Below are 20259 nucleotides of genomic sequence, written 5' to 3' on the forward strand. Positions count from 1 at the left end.
GTGTTCTACCAGCTTTGCATCAATCATGTGAAAAGCCTTCCAGGCTGGAGTGCACCTATCTTCCTCTCCTCTTCCATAATGTCACTTCCCGGAGTCAGAGACTTCAAAATCCCACTTAATTAATACCAGGTCTATGTATTACTGAAGTCACTGAAGTTGTTATGAAAAAAGACCATTTGTGAGCATCACCCCGTGCACAACTGAATCACTTTTTATAGGGAAAGTGGATGTAGAAGATGTCAGGCAGTACCAGGGGCCCATTTCCAAGCTGAAACTTTTTTTTTTAATAGAAGCATCCTGGAAAAGATGTGTAAAACTGGCTCCTGACTTCTCATTTTTGTTTTTTTACTGAGGTGATTGGAGAGTGTGGAGTTAACAGCATAACTCTGAATACAGATCCACCAGGCTCAGGTCTATCCATATGTGCAATGAACAGTTTCACAATGCTGAATCTGTTACACTTTTATAACATCAAAACAAATATATCACAGATAAAAATAAATAAATAACAATAGAAGAGTTATTTTCATGATCTCCCTTTCTCCCATGCTTAAATCTAATTCCATATAAAAAAATGTATTGTGAGAAACTTTCAAATATATGCATATTAATAGAATTTACAGAGCAAATTTTTAAAGCTTTTTAACAAGTCTCTTTAAAAATAAGACTTTTACAAGTTTTGGTCATGTTGCTGAGGCAATTCTTTGGAGACGAAGAAGAAGTGCTCAGTGTTCTTTCAGCCTGTAAGGGGATAGAGAATGTTTAACTATTTTTCTTTCTAGAAAACACTACAAGTTTTAAGTCTGCTCTTTTTTCACACAAACTGTAACTGACATTCGTTATGCCAGAGTGCTTCCCATATGTATAACCATTCCTTCTATATAAAAAACAAATCAACACAAGTACTGTAAATAAGACTTTTAAAAATATCAGTTGTGTTATTTATTAGTGTCTAAATGCTAGTCTTGTTTGTTAAACAGAATTTGTAAGCATGTTTCTACATTATACATTCAGGAAAACAGTCCATTGGACTCTTAAGGGCTAAACACATGACAAAGAGATAGAGATGAATCAGATGAAAACACTTAACCACTTACTCCACTGAAGTGCCATTCTTTGTTTCTGGTGTTCTTAATTCTTTCGAAACTAGACGCAGCAAAAACTGTAACAAAAAAAATACATTTTATAAATAAAGACAGTCCTCAAGTAAAGAACTGTGATGTCTTAAGGAAGGACCATGTTAAGTATCAGAAGCAACATGGATTATAGTTGTACTGTAGGTCCATTATTTATAGTTGCAGGTTTACAACTGATGGACGAGATGTAAAATGTATTTACTGAGTCTTAGAGCTGAAGTGGTCTGTTTTGTCATACCCTTGAATCTTAAATTAATCAAACTCATATTTTTTTACATATGTTGGTGGTTTGGTGATAATTCCTGATGTCTGGAGTTGATTTAGGTAACTGCTAAGTGTTCTACTATGCTTACCATACCTTTATCTAATAATCTGTTGTTTGGCTTACTTTCAGTGATTTTCAGGACGTCTTACCAGCAGAGCAAATGCGTCAGCTGCCATAAGCATGTAGAAGACATTTTTCCAGCCAGTGGGTGACAGTAGACCTGCTAGCAAAGGGCCCAGGGCAGCACCTGGAGGAAAGAGAGCTGGGTTAGGAAACTCAGCCTCCTTTCAGCAGCTCCCAAAGAACATTAGACTTTTTAGGTAAGGTAACAAAGATGAAAGAACTGACCTGCATTTTCTCCTTTTTTTCAAACAATCTGTCTTTTTAATTTTATACTTGCCTAATCTGGAAGTTTGTTTCTTAAAGACAGTTGGTACAGTGTTCAATTATTTTGAGCCACTTACCATAGCAGCATTTAATATTAGCCTAATTAAGCAAATTATTTATTAGGATCATTTTTGTCTAACACTTCAGCATTTTGAATGCTCTCTTTCACTATTTTTTCCTAATGTGGAGATTTTTTAACTTTTTTGCTGAGTTGTCATTTTGTTTTTGGATTGGAGTGGGAATATTAAACAAGATAGGGGAACAGTGCAAATCTAAAAAACCTTTCTCAGCCACACCTGAAACGTGCTCCACATCCAACTGTGGTCAGCCATCAGTTGACATGCTACTAGAAGTCATTCAGGCGTCTGTAAATAGGCTCACATGGTGAATTAATTTAATTAGATAATTGTTTAAGGCTGAGAGCCACATTTTAAATGGATAAATGAAAGGCCCTATAGTAGCTTGATTGGGACACAGGACATAGGGCTTAGTTATACTGTAGAATGGATTTACATCAGAATGAACCCAGGACCTGTGGCATACAATGCAAATTTGATAAGAATACTGAAGGTGAGAGTGAGATTGTTAGTACACGGTTTCCTCTCCTACTAGTCCCAAATTCTTGAGTGAGAGCACACTAGAGATACCTCACCTCAAAGAAACCATCATACTGTGTGGTCTCCCTGGGGGATGCAGCCACAGCATAGAAAGATACTTTCCTTTACAGACTAAGAATGTGCCAGAAAATTGGAGACAAACTCACCCACGGATCCTGTGCCATCAATGATAGCTGTAACAGTGGAGAGAGCTCGGGCATTGCCCTTTAAGCTTTTGTGAGTGCCCTAAAGGAAAGTACAGAAAAGTTAACATCAGACAAAGATCAATTAATTTTCAAAGCTAAAAATGAAAGCAAGCAGTATGAAATGATGCACTGAATAATTGGCCAACACAGTAAACACATATACATGCACAATATATATAAACATACATACACAATTAAACTGTCCGAATTAATGTAGTACAGAAATTGCATAGTGTTTACACAGTACATGTCAATCATCCATGGTTGAAGGAGAAAATCATACCAGATCTGCAGAAACTGCTGTAGTAATCAGTGCATACGGCCCATTTACCAGGCCTCCACATATGAGAAGCATAACTATGAGAAAAAAAAGAAAAATTTGAATGCAGAAAAAATATGATGGAATTAAAATGTTACCTAATGAACAATTAATTGGTTTTGAAATTGTAAAGGATTTGTCTTTCATGCCTTCCAGTTCTGCAATTGCCAATATGTATTAATCAAAAATGACTTGTCACTACAGCCCTTAGTCCACCAGAGAGAAGTAGGCTGTTATTACCCTTCCCTTTTTTCTATCTGTGGTACGGGCTTAGTCACCGACACAGCTCTCACTGATAGCAAGCACCTAGATAACTATGGGGATCAATATTACACAAAGCCCAGTTTACTGTGGTCCATTTCAAACCAACCTCACCCCAGTAGAACAAGATCAGATGTGTGCCATTGCTCAGGGAATTCCAGTCAAAGGTGGTTTAATGGCACAATCCAGTTTTGAGTCTTTCACTCTGTGACTTTTTTTAAAGACCCGAAGTCGTATTTACATTACAGTAGGCCTGGTTATGTTTCTCTTAATTTTGACATTACAATACAATTACATTATAACAGGTAGTAGGTCTCAATACAGTCAATCAGCATAGCTCAACTGATTTTAAATTCTACTGATTTAAAAGGTTAATTTAGTTTAGTATGATATCCTAAACAACCCCTGTGAATTTTCTGGAAGGTGCTGTTAGAACTGATTGACCAAATAAATGTTATGTGTTGAAAGTTATGAGAGTAATTTTTCCAAATCTGATCATGAATTCCTGTAAACTGGTCTGAAATTAAGTACAAATCTAAAAAGAGATAGAATAGGTGTGGGACCTTTAAATATATTATTACATATTGTGAATCATGAGATTGTGCTATTATTGTAAATACAAGTGAAAAAAATTGAGATTTGGAAAAATGTTTAGAAGGTTGTCATGTGTTAATCTGGGCATTGTTACAACTGGGTGCTTTCTGCAAGGTAAAGGAAGAGAAAAGCACTACGGTGACCTCATCTGAATTATTGTAGAGAAAGGATTTGAAGATGGTTTACCTATAGTGGGACCCATTCCAAACTGACTTATCTTTGAGAAGCCATACAGCTGAAAGACACACAGTTGAGAAAATCAATGAAAGTTACAGACTCTGAGGGGTTTGTCATTTGCATTGAAAAGGCAGGAATCAATCATACATATAACCATTTGTATATGTATTTAGATAGAAAACAAATGAAAGATTTGATGATAAATGACCCCTGTTAAAAAGGGTCAACCTGCCCATGTAATTATTTTTAATGGGATGGTTGGTTTACCTATAAAAGACAGTAATAACCCTAATAAGCACTATAGTATATACCATTTTATATAAGCTGTAGAACTTTTATACAGCTCCAACCATTTGCATCAGAAAATGCAGCACTTTTTTCAAATATACATTCCAACCACCCCTCATGGAGGTGGTCCCTTCCTATATCCACACATTGTGAATTAAGTCCTCTAGTCTCTGGCTCCTGCTCATCCTATTTCCAGGCATACGTACTGTAGGGGCTGCAAGTAGAAACATAACTGCACAGGTGGTCGCTCTCCTCCCCAGGGAGTCAGATATAACCCCTGCCAGAATCCCACCTACCAATGGGAAACCAGTTGGTTAGAAAACAGATTACAAGTTAAGGCATAAAGTATTGTCTCTGCTTCCTGCATATGACAGAAAGCATATGGGCACGGTAACAGTTCTGGCAATACGATTAATTGTTTATTTAAAGTACTTGTCCATCTATCCAATTTTTAACCGCTTCTTCCAATTCTGGGTTGAAATGGAGCCTATTCCAGAAAAAAATGTAGGGAACAAGGCAGGGTACACCCTGGATGGGATGGTTCACCACAATGTAGGGCAGATACACAGACAGACATACACACCCTCACACCAGGGTCAATTTCCCAGAAGCCAATTAGCTTACCAGTATGTTTTCAGACTACAAGAGTACCCAGAGTAAACCCATGTAAATATGGAAAGAAAATATAAACTCCACATGTATAGCACCCTAGGTCCAGAATTGAACCCAGGGCTCCAGTGAGTAACCACTGCGCCACCATGTGAGTGTGTACGTGGATAGTTTCCGGCTCCCCTATGACCCTGAACTGGATGAAGCGTCTATAATATGGCTGAATTTCAAACTGAATTTGAACATTTAAAACGCTTACATTATATAACAGTCAAACCAAGAGGCTTATCAGTCCAGAGCCTACACCGGTTTCCACAGCAATGAGACTTACACTGTGTGGTTCCGTGCCGGTTGGGCACAGAGATGCCTCCAGCAATGTGGGTACCCATTTAAACACGGGGTGACCTGGAGGTACAATACTTTTATAAAGGCTTACTTAACTAACTGGCCTAAGGAGACGGGAATGTCTGTAGAGGGAACTTTAATACAGCCCTCTAAGACCCCTACATGCTTCTCTATGTTGTCCACCAGGCATCAGTAATTGCCAATATGTATTGTTAATTGTTAATGATTAAACACATTGTAGTTCAGTCAAACATTCAATCAAAATATTTGGTTATATACCATGTGTTGGCTATCTGTAAGACAGGTCTACATCAGGCTCCTAGCTACCTTACAGTAAACATGCCAATCACAGACCAGTAGTCTGAAACCTAAGATTAAGATTGTTCTTATTGCAGTACTCACCAAAAATTCCTCCCACATCAAAGAGTGTGGAGAGGTCTCCAGCCCTCCTGGCATCTAAATGGGCTTAAAAAAGCAACATAAGAATTGAGCCACGATATCCATGCTTTCACAGAGACAAAATCTAAGAAAAGTAATTTAAGATAAGACAGATTTGTGGCAAATATCCTGGCATTTCATTTAGTAAATCCATTCATAAGAATGTTGCTCATGTTGCTGTTAACATTTGGTACAAAACTTCCTGGAACCAAATTCATGCTAATGAGTAAGAACAGCAGGGTTATTTTAAATTTTGATTAAATCTTCAGTTTATTTAGTTTAAGACAATATTGATTTTACTTAAAGTAGCATTAATTTGAACCATCTATTGTGCAGGTTTATGTCTACCATGTATCCCTGACTATGTATTGTTAAATTAATTTGTCCTGTGATCCTTCAAGAAAAGGTTTCATGAGTTTCTCAGATTAACTACTAGCAACCACACACAGAGGAAATTCAGTCTCCTTTCTTGTACTGTTCTAGTACAGGAAATGTGTACTCTAAATGCTCCCATTGTTGTTACCTCTGTCATCTGAATGAGTGTGAGACTGAGCAAATATCTACAGGATGGGTGGTGAAGGTACTCGATATGTATGTTCTTAAAACAGACTTACTGGATTTGCCTATTGCTGAATCATTCAAAATTACATTCCAGAACACAATATCCAGCAAACATAACAAGGGTTATTAAAGGGTGCAGCAATACAACCTTAAAATAGTAAGTATTGTATATCCACTGCTGCTTTATATTAAGATGTTGTAGCTGCATTACATTTATGAACATACCTGCGTTGGTAATGTATAGAGGCAACCAGAAGAGAAAGGTGTAACTAACTAATTTGGCAAAGAGCAAACACAAGGAGAACTCGACCACACCCTAAAAAGAGAGACAGAGATATTTAACATGTCTTTGTGGTTATCACATACGTGTATCATTGAAACACTGACTTGTCCATTAGTTTCCAGAACACGATTTTTCTTTTGTACATCCACTTTGAAGTTTTTGTTTTTAAAATCCCTTAAAGAAGGAGTTTATTGTGCATCTAAATCAAAAACATTTATGTTCTGACATGTTTCATTACTATCAAGCAGCAGTGCTATTCTACTTGGATCTTGTAATGCATACTATCTTCCACAAAATGGCATGTTGGACTTCTTGTGTTATTAAGCTACAGTACAAACAACAAAACATCAAGCTAGAGAGCAAAATGTTTCTATTTTTTTACTTTGCTCATTTTCTTATGTGCTAAAGCTCTGCATACCTAGGATTAATACTGTTTTTTTAAAATATATGTGGTTAAGGGACTTCCATGAAATTAAAGTAATTACCATGGCAGTATAATCACATTGTTTTAAAGGAAGTGTAATCACATGTCATACAAAGCAGCACATACTGTTAAAAACAAACTCACTAGAGAGAGGCCTGTGCAATGGAACCACTATGATGTATTGTTCTCATTTAACTTAATCCACTTTGGACTAGATACTTTGAAAAAAGAGTGGAATTCTACTGCACAAATCCAAATAAGTTAATTGTGTTATTGGCATTTAGAATAAACCAGTAGCTCTCTAGCCTCCTTTGTCTCTCTCTCTAATCTCCTTTCAGAATTAAAGTATGATGCAGAATAATGGCATAGCGGTTTTCTGCCTCACAACTCTGGGGTCATGTGTTACGCCACGCCCCCGGAGGAATCGGCATCCCACAAACTTGCTCCCTGCTTTATAGGACACTTCTGCTTTCTGGCACAAATCACCCCAGTAACATATTGCTTAGCCCTCCCTCGCTCTTTGAAGTTTCACCCCACTTTTCACATTTCCCTTATCAAACCTTTCCACGGATCCCCCCTTTCTAGACCCCAGCCCTGGCCCCCACCCCAATACCTTGTTGATTGGGAGTCCTACGGACCCGAGGAGTGCACCTGGGTTCCTGAAAAGGACATTTTGGACCCACAGCTGATTGCTGATTTCCGCCAACGTCTCTCCAATTGATCCTCTAGGGCGTCAGGAGCTGCCCCTGGGGAGGGGGGTAATGTTACGCCACTCCCCTGGAGGAATCTACATTCCACCTCACATTGTGACCTCAGATTGTTCTTTCAACCACGCCTCTTGGAGTTTGCCCAAGTCTTCTGCATAGGGTCCTCACTACTAATTCCTAACATCGAGGGTTTGATTCTCGGCTGGGGCAGCACCTTTTGTGTGGAGTGTGCATGTGGTTTCCCCAGGTGTTGGTCTAAACTGTCCCTTTTCGTTCTGACCTTTCCATGAACCAGCATCACATCTAGGCACTCTTGTCAGTACTACTTTGAGTCCTGTGCTTTTAAGTTGCGCTGCGACCCTCAGCATGAAAAATAGATGGGTGGATGGATCTAGGTTTACGTGTCTTGGTGAAAAAAAGGCATAGGTATGTCTAATTGTGGCAAAGCACATTACCGGGATCTTCAATGCTCCAATGAAGTTGATGGCTGTCACCTCAGCATCACTTTTCACCACTACAATCTGATGCACAGGAATGTAGCCATTTCCCTCTTCTGGGATCAGCAAAGCTGTCTCAGGATTCTGAAACAGAAAATTCAATTAGGCTATTCCCAGAATCAAAACACTTCATACGTCCCTTCTACAAAACTACCAGCAGTAGAATGAAGAAAAATATTTGAGTTATGTGTTTAAGTAAAGCCCAGTCCAACTGTCCAATTTGCTAGAACCAATGATTAAATGAAGAGATTTCTACTACATACAGCAGCTGAAAAAATAGTAGTTTATAAAGCATTTTTATAGAAATACAGTATATCCAGATCTTAATGTGAACCGGTAACATTTATTTTAGATGTTGGCCAATAAGGCAAACAAACTTTGTTAACGGTGTTTGACACTTGAAACTCTCATTCATTCCTTCAAATTTTCCAGCTAGAATAAAATCAAATGGTTAACCAGTAATGTATAGAGGGACAATGTATAGAGGATGCAAGAAGTTACAATGCAAGTTCCACAAAGGTTTAAAATGAGTTTTAATTAGTGCCAAAAGAGAACACCCAAGAAGACATACACAAAGTGTATTCTCTGAAATCTAGCATTTTCAAGAAAGTTTTATAGTCTATGTCCATCCAGCTCAGGTCACTTTCTTTTACTATCATGAATGGGAGTTTAGAAGTGATCATTGCATAAGCATTAGAACATATAAAGTACAGGGATTTTTCTATATATGGATTGATGGCTATTTTTAACAAGGCTTTCACTTATTCATGAAATGTCACACACAAAAGATGTCTGTATTCTCTGCAGTCAATTTAGAATGACACTCAGATCGGGTCAGGTTCTACATACAGTATGTATTTCCTTCACATCTTATTAGTGAATGGGACTTGACTGAAGTTACCGAAAGGGTTTCAAAAGATTGACATTATTTTTTATTTCAAACAAGCAGAACCATGGGAATCTAACACAGGAGAGACTTAGCATCGACTGAAGAATTTTTTTTTAACCAATCAAAGCATAAACTATGATGGGTGTGTTCCCATCATGCTCCAATACACCATAACTTCAGAAAAAAATATTTTTGCTGAACAGTTTAACTTTTGATGAAATATCACATATCACTTTTTTAACTGCCTGTCTTAAGTGATTTACCTGGAACATGTAACAGCTTTTAAGCTCAAGAATGCCATTAATTACAAAGAGAATGCCTTTAATTTTCAAGTTTGTCTCCAAAACCATGCCTGTCCTTATACTCCTCTCTTATCTCTTCCTTTTTCTTTGCTGATCATCTCTTGTGTGTCTGATCCCCCCCACGGTGAAACCTATATCTATAAACATTAATAATGTAACTTTGGCAATGTACTGTAGCACCTCACAGCTTTTTTTGCTTGTGGCACTTGGCTTCCTCATATCCGGAGTGTTATGAGGAAGTAAAAGAGGAATATCTCAGCGGATTTCCCCAGGAAAGTTTGGAGAACACTTGGTAAGGAGACTGTTCACAGTGTACTCAGTTGCTATTCTGTTTAGAACCTTGTGGTAAGCGTGCACATGGGTAAACTTGGGTCTTCTTGATTTTGCTTCCTGGTTACATTAAAACCCAGTTTGCCAGACTCACCTCTCCTTTACTGCCTTCCTTATGCTGTATGTAACTTTCTGTGTGTGTGAGCCCGTTCAATCTATTCACGGTTTTCTTCCACTTCTGGGAAACAGGATGCAACTTATTAGGTCTATCATCACAATCAAGAGAATGAAATATGGCAATAATAGTGAGAAAGGAAAAACATCTGAAGATAGCTCTTTAACTATAAACGTTTATACTGTAGCAAGATTGGCAGATATAATATTTATGAGTGTTTGAATCTGTGGTCTATATCTTTTCTATATTGATTCACTGAGTGTGGGGAAGTAATACTATTCTGCAAGGTTTTCTTTTTATGGCCCCAGTGGTTTTCTTTGTTAATGTTTCAGATATGCTGCTTATATGATTCACAGCTGAAACCAATTTGCTGGCCATGGCTGAGGATAAGCACATATCTGTGTTGGATACTTCATTAAGCTATCCCCTGCAGTTAGTTTTTGGGGTTTTTGGGGTGCTAAGGCTGGAGTCCCCAGCCTTAGACCAGCTGCATCTGTAAACAGACACAGACACACAGGCCCTCCAGGATCAAAATAGGGGACCCCTGTGTAGAGTTGGGGACTTGTGAGAAATAATCAGGTGTTCAAATCAATCGGGGAGTTTGAGGCTTGCACCTCAGGAACCCCTGAGATCTCTTATGCTTTGCTTCCCAGTTGTGCTCTTGATTGAAACCCTTAACTGAAACATGTGCCTGAGATCTTTCTCAAATGTTTCCAGCACTTGGAAGGTTATGAAGTTATAAATTAATGTGATGCTGTACATGTGTGTTCTGGGATTTGCTCTCTTCATTTAACCACATTTTTCCAGTAAAGAGAAATGAAGACTGCTTGATACAATAACATTTCTAATGTGGCCTGTACATTCATTATATAGTAACCAATGTATTACGAGATGTTTTCACAAAAAGTAGCCAGTGCTTGAATTAGGCTGGTACTATCTGGTACACCGTACTGGTAAATCAGACTCAATTTTTTGTGGACAGGCACTTCCTGTTGAGTTCTAGCACTTTTTAACACTTAATGGAACTAAATAAATTATCTAATAACTACACTGTTTACAATTTTAATCTTTAGATTTTAAATATATCTGACTGGAACTTGTAATACTAAACACTCTAATATGGGTATTTTTTTAATTCTGTACATTAATAAGTTGAATTGAGATAATGAAAAACAACATATTTCTTGATCTTGTTTCTGTCCAATTATATTGATAATCCTGAGGTACATTTTGGGCCCTTCTCTGACTGTTTATGGGAATCAGTTTATCCCCAATTCATAAGGATACAATAAAACCAAAACAAAGTGAAGCAAATTTCTGTATTTACAACTAACAGTTTAAGAGATGGCATCCTGGGTCTTTTATTTTTGCCAAGTTTTAAACTAATAAACAGTCCTGTTTCTATCAAATATATAAATAAAGTTATCTTTCCTAATTACTTTCCTAATTACTTGTCAGTAATTAAATTAAATAAAGAGTAATTCTAAAACAGAGGACCAAGTATATTAAAATTATGAACCAAGAAAGCAGATTAAATAAGGTTTACAGTTATTCCACAATTTTAAAAGCACAGTAGAAACAGGTAACAAAGGCAAAAGACAACAAAGGCAAGGAAAATTAATTTCTAATATGGAAAATAATAGATTATTGTGATAAGTGATTAGGGTGATTCGTTTTATTGTGACCTGCAGCCCTGTAAGGACAACAGCTCAAAAAGTATATAGTGGAATTTAGAACAATATCTGTGTTATTTTGTATTCAACACATGTAAATAGTTAATTTCTCTAACAGGGTAAATGTCAAGACTCCAATGTAATTTAAAAAATCCATTTTCAATTTAATCATGCAAATAAATATTCCAAAAAATAATTATCTCCATGCAAAGCACTCATTTTTCTAACTAGAAAAAATCCATTATTTCTAGTTCCAAAGTTATTTTTTATCTACTTTACTATACAAGCCAGAGAAGAGTGATTACTACTCACACTGGACTCCATGGAAATGGACTTCAAATCATCAGGATCTGAAAAGACAAAGGATACTATTTTTAGTAACGCTAGTACAGAACCACTTAGACACCTATATTACCACATGCAGTGAATTATCTGTTTGATCAAGTATACTGTATCTTATTATTGGCACAAAGCAAAGTCATGAATTTGCATATACGCTGTTACAACTCTCATTCTTTCTGTCCTCCACCTGAAAGGCCTTGATCACCATTAAAATGCAATTATCTTGTATGCAATTCCACAGATCATATTATATAAAGAAATGTATTGTATGACTTATTTTCTCCAAAAATTCAGCAAACCTAAAATTTATATTCATGTTAGGTTTTGACACAAAAGCAATTACGCAGTACATAAACTTTCAGAAGAACTTTTTGTATTTGTTTTCCTGTAAATTCTTACATACATCATTGTTCTGTAAGGGATACAAATATTGTAACATGAGTTGTAATTGTTACTTCCACTAACAGTGGAGGAGTCAGATCCTCACTGGTAGGGAAGTCGACAAAAGACAGAGCTCATGGAGAGCCTTTGGCACTCTGCTTATGGGGAGCTAGACCACACTGGTGTCTTACCTCCTGAGTTGCCCTGGACTGATTACTCCCCTAACTCCATAAAGGGAGTCTAGCTTCACACCGGTGAGGCAAGTTCTTTAATAACCTTGTGCCAATGCGATATTAAATCATTCCTGTGTGCATATATAGAGTGTCTCACCACTGCCCCCCGATGGCTGAACTGACACTCCAGGTCCTGTTGCCCTCCAACAATATTGATAACCAAGAAAACTCCATACCAGCAAAGTCAAGACCACAATACCTATCTACTAGCATCTACTTTGACCACGATCCAAGTGCTGATCAAGTACATTTCATTGTTTATGTTGTGTCCACAACAATAATTAATTGTGGATAATTTTGCCTTTAAATAGTCTGACTTCAGTTTGTTCAGCTGTTTGTACAACACCTAACAGTAACATATTTAAAAAGAAATTTAAATTAAGGTGTCAAGGGGCACTGCAAAACAGCTGTTCCTGAACAGCAGAACCATAAATATACACATAAAAGGCATTTCTACGGTGTTCTACAGTATTAATGCTTACACTTTCATACTTATGGCATTGTTTTTTTCAATTTACAGTATCCATTTATCTTCTGGTAGGAACCATAAATGTATCATCTGTCCATACTTACGTTCTATGAGAAACAAAAAGCAGACAATTCCCATCACTGCGATGATTATGCCAGGCACCACAAAGGACAGCCCCCAGTGGGTGGACACCCAGCAGCCAGCAATTAAGGACCCCAAAATGTTACCAATGGATGTGTGACAGTTCCAGATTCCCATAACCAGACCTCTTCTAAAACAGCAAAATCAGAACCATTAGCAAGGAACAACAGCACAGAGTCATGAAAAGACAGTTTCCTACATTGCATTTGCTCCAGGCAGCATCATATATTTATTAAATACCTTTTCATTAATTCAAAGGAACAGATTAAGATTGATGTAATCAACCTCTCAAAGTTAAAAATTCTGCAAGGTGGGCAAACATATCTAGTAAAACAAACGAAACATATCTAGTAATAGACAAGAACCAAAAGTGCAAGGTTTTTTGACACTATCAAGTCTTATGGATGTAAGTCTTCTTACATTAGTAAGCATTTTGGATCCATAAAATGAAAATCAGATTTAAATAAGTTTTGTTTTTTGATAAATGCACCAATGCCAGTGAGAAGCATGCTAATTTCTTAGAGCAACAATGCAGACAAATTGTCCTCATTCACACAATATCTGCACTGAAGTGGAGAAACACACAATACCACAATACAAATTTATTTTTACTCTTCTTTTATAAAATAATCAACATTTGCTTGCAAAGTCATTTGACATCCATGCTAAGTTTAGCCATTTTAAATGCAGACTTTTAACAAATTTGGATGGTTTCATCTATTTAAATGTATTATGTGCTGTGGAAATGTCTTAAGGGTCACAAAAAAATATTAAAAACAAGAATAAATACAAACAAGTCTTACCTTCCTTTCCCAAACCAATTACCAATGCAGGTTACTAAACTGGGCCACCCAGATGTTTGAACTATGCCATTCAAGACCTAGATAAAAGACAGGGATATGAGACAGATGAGGTGTCTTCTCACTGAGGCTGTTTGGCCTCCAGCCAACATCACACTTATCTCTAGGCTCCTTAGAGGGCAGGATCGGATCAGTTGTTGTGGGCCAGCTTGTGTGGAATTTGGCTGTGTACTTCTTAGTGCTTATGTACTTAATGCTATCCTCTTGGTTTTACATTCTCCTACTGGAAGAACAGTTTTTTTTTCTAAACCATAGCTTTTAAAGGACAACACAGAGTTGCTCAAGAGAGACTGAAGAGCTAGCAAATTTTGGGATCATACTTGTTTGAAATAAAAATGATAATGATAAATAAATCTGTTTAAAGCCACACTAGATCATGCAGAATCTGCACAAAATGACTGAGGTGAGTGGCATCATGAAGTAGCACTTAAAGAAGGGGTATCTTTATAGAGCTGTTCTGTTGCGAGAATGTGAGAAGGTGTATTATAAGACTAAGAATTACGCGTTATGAAATATTTTTAATAATGTTTCTGTTGTCTTGACCAGACTAAAGCATGGTAGTACTAAGAATGCAACTGAAAGGGGCTTCTCTGATAAGGAGCATATCCCAAGTCTGTAATACAGACCAGGACATCATAAACTGGTAGCATTCAACCTCACTTATGATGAATAGTCTAACATGACTACTCTGAGTCTAGTACACACAATAGGAGGCAATCTTGACTAAGACCCTGGGTCAGAGGTCATGGTCAATCTCTCAAAGGATGACCATCCTCCATGGATTCACATATATATTATTACTCTTGTTTCTTGTTAGTTTGCTGTGCATGCGATGTTGTATTAGTAAATTGTATATTGTACATTTCAAATCTGTGTGCAATGGCCTGCTTATTGTTAGCCAAAGCACTTCCACAATTTACTATACTAATTTCTTATAATTTCAGTACATTAAAAACCATTGCATCACTACGAACACAATCAATATTAAATTGATAACTTTCACATCCCAGCTTTTCCCATCATAAAGAGCTGAGCTCTGTGAGCATTGTCTTTCAGATGTCTTTCTGTGGCCTTCAGGCCAGAAGTTGAAGAAGACTTCACTTGTAACTGTTGTACCTCCTGAGGGCAGACTCTTTACTAGAGACTCTGAGAAAGGATACCTCACTGGACAATAGCTTGAAATATCTTTCCTATATGTTTCTTGTATGAAAACCTTAGATTTCTGGAGTCCATTTTTTCTAAATGTTCAATCTTGTTTTGTTCGTAAGAAAGGTTCAAAATGTTTTTTCTTCATTAAGTAGTTCAATAAGGAGAAACTTTGGGTGCAGCTCTTTCTGTTTTCTCCTTTACTGTAGTTGGTCATTGTATTTTATTTCTCCTTTTCAAGAAATACAAATGCATTTTTCAGGAGTCTGTATCTGGTCTGTAAGATTAATTAATTTAAGTGAGTGATTACCTAATTGACAAATTGGCCATTTGGCTTGCTTGATTGCTTGTAGGTGACTGTTACAAAGATTTCAATAAGCTGTTTCTTGAAGGAAGTCAGTGTATCAGCTTGAACAACATGGTTGGGTAATGTTTCAGACCCCATAACTCTTGCATGGCCAAAAAGAAGTGGCCAGTGGTCAGTGGCTGGCCAACTACACATTTTAACTTGTGAGCAGAATGTCAAACAGACAACAAGAGCAAGAACACATTTTCACAACACTAACTGACACTTTGATAAACAATTGTACACAGACTTTGCTTACCTGCAAAAGAAGAAAACTGAAAAGTTAAATTTCTTTTTTCTAGAAATCCATATTCAGGGCTTACCTGAACCATGATGTAAAACCACAGGCTGTGGACATTGAGAAAATACCCCAGGCCAAAAAGACTGGTGAAGAAACCACTGGCCAGCATTCCAAATGTAAGGTAAAACCTGATGGGCAGCCGTTCTCCGATTATCCCACTGCCGAATAAAAGGAATGAAAATCCAAATGAATCGCAAATGACAGAAAGGTGTGAAATAATATCATTCATTAAGGAAAACGCAGTTGGATTCTGAAAAAACTGTATTACACAACATGTTCTTACAACTGTTTTTTGTTTTCTTGTGTTGATCATATGCTAAATTGCTATGTCAAAACACCTTGCAAATATATTCATGAAATAATTAGACCAACTCTGTAACTGAGAGCTTAGGTGGATCAAAAACTACACTAGGCCCTTTGAGAACTGAGTTTTAGACACATGATTAGATAAGTAAATTCTGTGATGGGGTAAATAGGAAGGGCAGAAAGTTGTTTAGCCCTGTTCTATATTAACCAAAGACAAACTGGACAAGTGGAATCTACCTGCCTTGGCAGCCCTGCTCCTCAGGACCCATTACGTCTTCCATTTTTTCCTAGCTGGACTCCTAATTGCTTAAGCTGTCCAAGTTTAAATATTTTTAAGATTTCTGGTTTTAAAGGTTTTCAGAATTCCCTTCTTAGTTTCAGTAATACCCTGCTATATGTACAGTATATTGTGATGTCTGTTTGCCTGTATACAACTTTTTATAGGTCACAATGTGTGAATTAAACTGCATAAAAGCATTCCCAAATAAATACTTAAATTCCTGTTTCTTGATTGACTTTGTGTTAATCATAGGAGTTATTACACTGTGTAACTGCTTATTTTTAACACTATCCAATTTGTTAAAGGCAGTTGCCAGTTTTAAAAAAGTTCTTATTATCTATCCATCCATTTTTGGAACTGTTTTATCAAGTACAGGGTCAAAGAGGGAGCTGGAGCCTATAAAAGGCAAGTAACATCAGCGAGACTGGGCAGGATTCCAGTCCATTGCAGGGCACACACAGACACAAACACACACTCACATCAGTGCCATTTTTTACAGAAGCCAATAAATCTGCCAGCATTAATCTTCGAACTGTGGGAAGAAACCCAAAAGAATGCAAAGAGAACATAAAACTCCACACAGGTAGCTAACAGTAGCTAACCATGCTGCTCAAGGCCTTATTACAGTATATCCCAATTAAATGGTCAATCAAGTTATTAAGAGCTGAGCTAGAATGAAAACCTGAAGAGGACAAATCAATTATTTTGTGAGCAATATTTTAAAATATAAAAAAGAAAACTGGATGCTTCTTTGCTTTGAACAATAAAGTAGCAATTAATAATATATTCATCATCATTGGTCAAACCCCTGACTGTACGAATCTGTAAATGTAGTGGGAGGTTTCTGTTTTGGGCATTTACAGTGCTTTACAAAGGTATTCAGACTCTTCCTACAGTAGGTGTTGCATTTTGTGAAATTAAAAAAGAAGCATACACCTTTTATAAACCTAGTGTTTTATTAAAAACATGAATGCTCAAATTAAAGAATAAAGTTAAAATAGGTTGCAGAAAATATGTTGATTCCATAACTCAGTTTGTGGTGGAAATACCTTTGTAGCAAATACAGCTGCAAGTCTTTGGCTACATACTGCCTTGGTACAATTTTGCCCATTCTTCTTGGTAGGTGTGCTTAGGTTCTCTCAAGTTGCTTGAGGATCACTTACTCACAGCTGTTTTCATACTGTACATCCCCATGATTAATCAAAAGGACTGAACTCTAATTCTTTAAAATTCACTATTGTACTACTGTTGTATACAGTAGCTAAGACCTTTCCTTACTTATCTGCTGTTTGAAGGGACAGACTGATCTATACCCAGTGTCTGGGTGCCTTCTACTTCTCACTGATCAATTTTACCATGCTCAAACAGACATGGAGGGTCTTTGAAATGTTTTTATATCCTCCTCCTGATCTGTACCATTATAAAACTTTATGCCTGAGTTGTTTTGAAATCATAAGGAACAGTATTATTGCACACAGACAAAGGCCATTCCAGTAACTACTGTATATGTAAGAAGAAGTCAGGTAATTTTATTTTAGATTTCTGTAGTGTTAGAACACTTATGCAATAATGCCATGTTTCATGGATATAAATTATCTATTTATTTATTTTTTGTTGCTTTGAATAGAAGGAGTGGGTGTAGGAGGTGTTGTATATAACAAATATTAAGTGCAATTTCAAAGTGTCATGACTAAGCTCTTAATTAACATATTTATTTTCTCTTCTAAACATATTTTGAGCTGAATCACGTTCATTAATAAAAATCACAAAAATGCAAAAATGACAAAATAGGGTTAGGTGCTAATGCCCTAATGCTTTCACTAAGCTGCCCTTATGTGTAACTCAGAAACAAAAATGATGAATGAGGCAGCCTGCATGTACCCAAACCTGTTTGACTCACATTTCATTCCTCTCTCCTACCATTTTACACCTCAGTGAATTTATTTTCTAACTAGCCGAGCAAGAGATCTGCTGACAAGTATTAAATTCCATATTTACCAGGTGTATGTTCACACTCACAAATACAACATTTGGATGTTTTATGATCTTAGTAAACTCTGAAAGTCCTGAAGGCATTCATTACCTGTCTCTTAATCAGGAAGAAGACATTACTTTAAAACCATTCATTATAGTAAAATTAAATATAAAAAAACAGAATTCCAAACATACATTTTTTTCCCTCTGACATTATTATTTTTCAAATCATGTTTCATTTTCCTGTCCTACAATAGCACTACCACTTGGGGTCTTACGAGGTTATGGAACTGAAAGCCTCTTTTGTTTGTTCTCCTCAACAGAGTACTGTACATCCTTTCTTTGAGAAGTGAAAAGCCATTTTATGTCATATTATTTTTTAAACATTTCTACAGACTTTAGACAGAAGTCCGATGGTCTCTTTCAGGGGGTGCAAGAAGTGCAAAAGTTTGATGTCTTTTCAGGGAAAAATAAAGAAAACTAAAATGGGTCTGAAAAATAATTGTTATAAATGGTGGGATAAAGTAAATAAGTTAATAAGGCACAGGGATTTAACAAAAAATGGAACTATATTTGATGAAAAGTGAGTTGAGTTCAGAATGATCAAATAATTCACTGAACTTTTACTGATTATTGTAGCATTATTTTATGGGTGTTAATGTTGTGTCTAATCTAGCTCTTGCACAACTTGCAACTGTAAGAGATTTGACTATGACGCATATCATCTCTCGTGATTCTGCATTGGCTCACCATACAATCCAGGATTTGCTTTTAATCTATCAACAACCAAATGGGCTTGGCTGTCTTACCATACCTAACATTCCTAACACAGGTCACTCCAAACGCAGGAGGCCAGGGTATTATCTACCTGTATATGAGTGCTGAACAATTCCACTCTACCCCTGATCTTAATTGAGCTAATTATTTGGTAAGACTAAATTACCTCAGTTGTAGGTTGGGACAAAGGCTACTTTAAGTGGGATTTGAATTATCCTCTGTTTAATCTTTAAGATATCTTTCAAAAGTAAAAAAACAAAAAGATTTGTCAATTATAAAAGGAGGTTTTAATGTATTTGAGGTCAGTGCGCTGTTTTCAGAAGTGCACACTGCTAGGAATAAGGACTTTAGACGATCAGATATTAATACTGATAGTGAAGAGGGCTGGTTGTTTATTTCTGTAAATCGTAATATAATTTGTAATAATAATTTGTCTCTGCATGCAGTGGCTGTAGGAATTTAATTAAATATCTAATTTAACCTACACAAGGCAGCATATGTTGAATAAAATACTATATGCAAACAATGAGCAAGTAAATCAAAGATGCTGTTTGTCAAAGTTGAATGAAAAGATCTCTACTGTTTTTCAGCCCCTGCAAGGCTCTAATAATTGAAGTTGAACTTCTCTCATCTGTACTATTCTTTCAGAAACAGAGCTGGTAGGTGTTTCGAGTACATTGCACCAATATGACGCAATGCCTGGATTTCAGTTGCTACAGTACATTCAAATCTCACTGAAAAACAATATTTTATGCCATGACCTACCCATGTAGTTAATGTGTTTTTTACTGATCTATTCACTTTCTTGTTGTTATTATTAATAGCATGGCAGTTTAGCATTGCCGCCTCACAGTTCTTGAGACCTGGGTTCAATTCTGTACAGCAGGCTTCTTTGCCTGTTTGTGTGTGCCCTGTGCTATGCAGCTGTCTCTTGCAGCTGCAGTCCCATCTTGTGCCTTCTGCTTCAATAATTTTGGCACTGGGCTGCTGTGACTATTACCAGGAATGACCATCTATCTGATTATGGATGGATTATTATAAAACAAATATTATTTATTTTTAACACTTTTATTAAAGTAAATTACTTTCAAAAGGTTCCCAACAAAAACATAGATCTTTGATTCCCTAACAGCTAATTCTCCCACCCCAGTCACCAGTTAATCCTGGATATCCAGAATTGACTGCCTGCAGACAGACTCATCAATCATTAACTTCACAAGGGTGGTCACACCTTAGGGTGACTTACACTGGAGTTATTGCTAGCACCACAAACAATACTTACCAGTGAACAAACCTGTATA

At 36.8% G+C, this 20259-nt stretch overlaps 1 protein-coding gene across 4 annotated transcripts in view; it reads right to left on the bottom strand.

The window, feature by feature from the left end:
- Positions 1 to 260: 260 nt before the first annotated feature.
- Positions 261 to 20259, bottom strand: part of slc37a1 (solute carrier family 37 member 1) — a 30714-nt gene continuing 10715 nt past the window's right edge. For 2 of the 4 annotated variants that reach the window (XM_006638967.3, XM_015363558.2), the window contains exons 6-20: positions 15644 to 15779; positions 13772 to 13848; positions 12932 to 13098; positions 11715 to 11752; positions 9709 to 9792; positions 8052 to 8177; positions 6408 to 6498; positions 5586 to 5648; positions 4436 to 4521; positions 3951 to 3999; positions 2874 to 2947; positions 2552 to 2630; positions 1551 to 1648; positions 1098 to 1162; positions 261 to 741 (exon numbers count right to left, since the gene is read on the bottom strand). In XM_006638967.3, coding sequence (XP_006639030.2) covers positions 726 to 741; positions 1098 to 1162; positions 1551 to 1648; positions 2552 to 2630; positions 2874 to 2947; positions 3951 to 3999; positions 4436 to 4521; positions 5586 to 5648; positions 6408 to 6498; positions 8052 to 8177; positions 9709 to 9792; positions 11715 to 11752; positions 12932 to 13098; positions 13772 to 13848; positions 15644 to 15779 — 1249 coding nt within the window. In that variant the 3' untranslated portion in view covers positions 261 to 725. The remainder of the gene's footprint in view (positions 742 to 1097; positions 1163 to 1550; positions 1649 to 2551; positions 2631 to 2873; positions 2948 to 3950; positions 4000 to 4435; positions 4522 to 5585; positions 5649 to 6407; positions 6499 to 8051; positions 8178 to 9708; positions 9793 to 11714; positions 11753 to 12931; positions 13099 to 13771; positions 13849 to 15643; positions 15780 to 20259) is intronic. The other 2 variants (XM_015363559.2, XM_015363560.2) reach the window with 2 other exon arrangements.

This window comes from Lepisosteus oculatus, chromosome 15 (genome assembly GCF_040954835.1).
Source record: "Lepisosteus oculatus isolate fLepOcu1 chromosome 15, fLepOcu1.hap2, whole genome shotgun sequence".
NCBI classification, from domain to species: domain Eukaryota; kingdom Metazoa; phylum Chordata; class Actinopteri; order Semionotiformes; family Lepisosteidae; genus Lepisosteus; species Lepisosteus oculatus.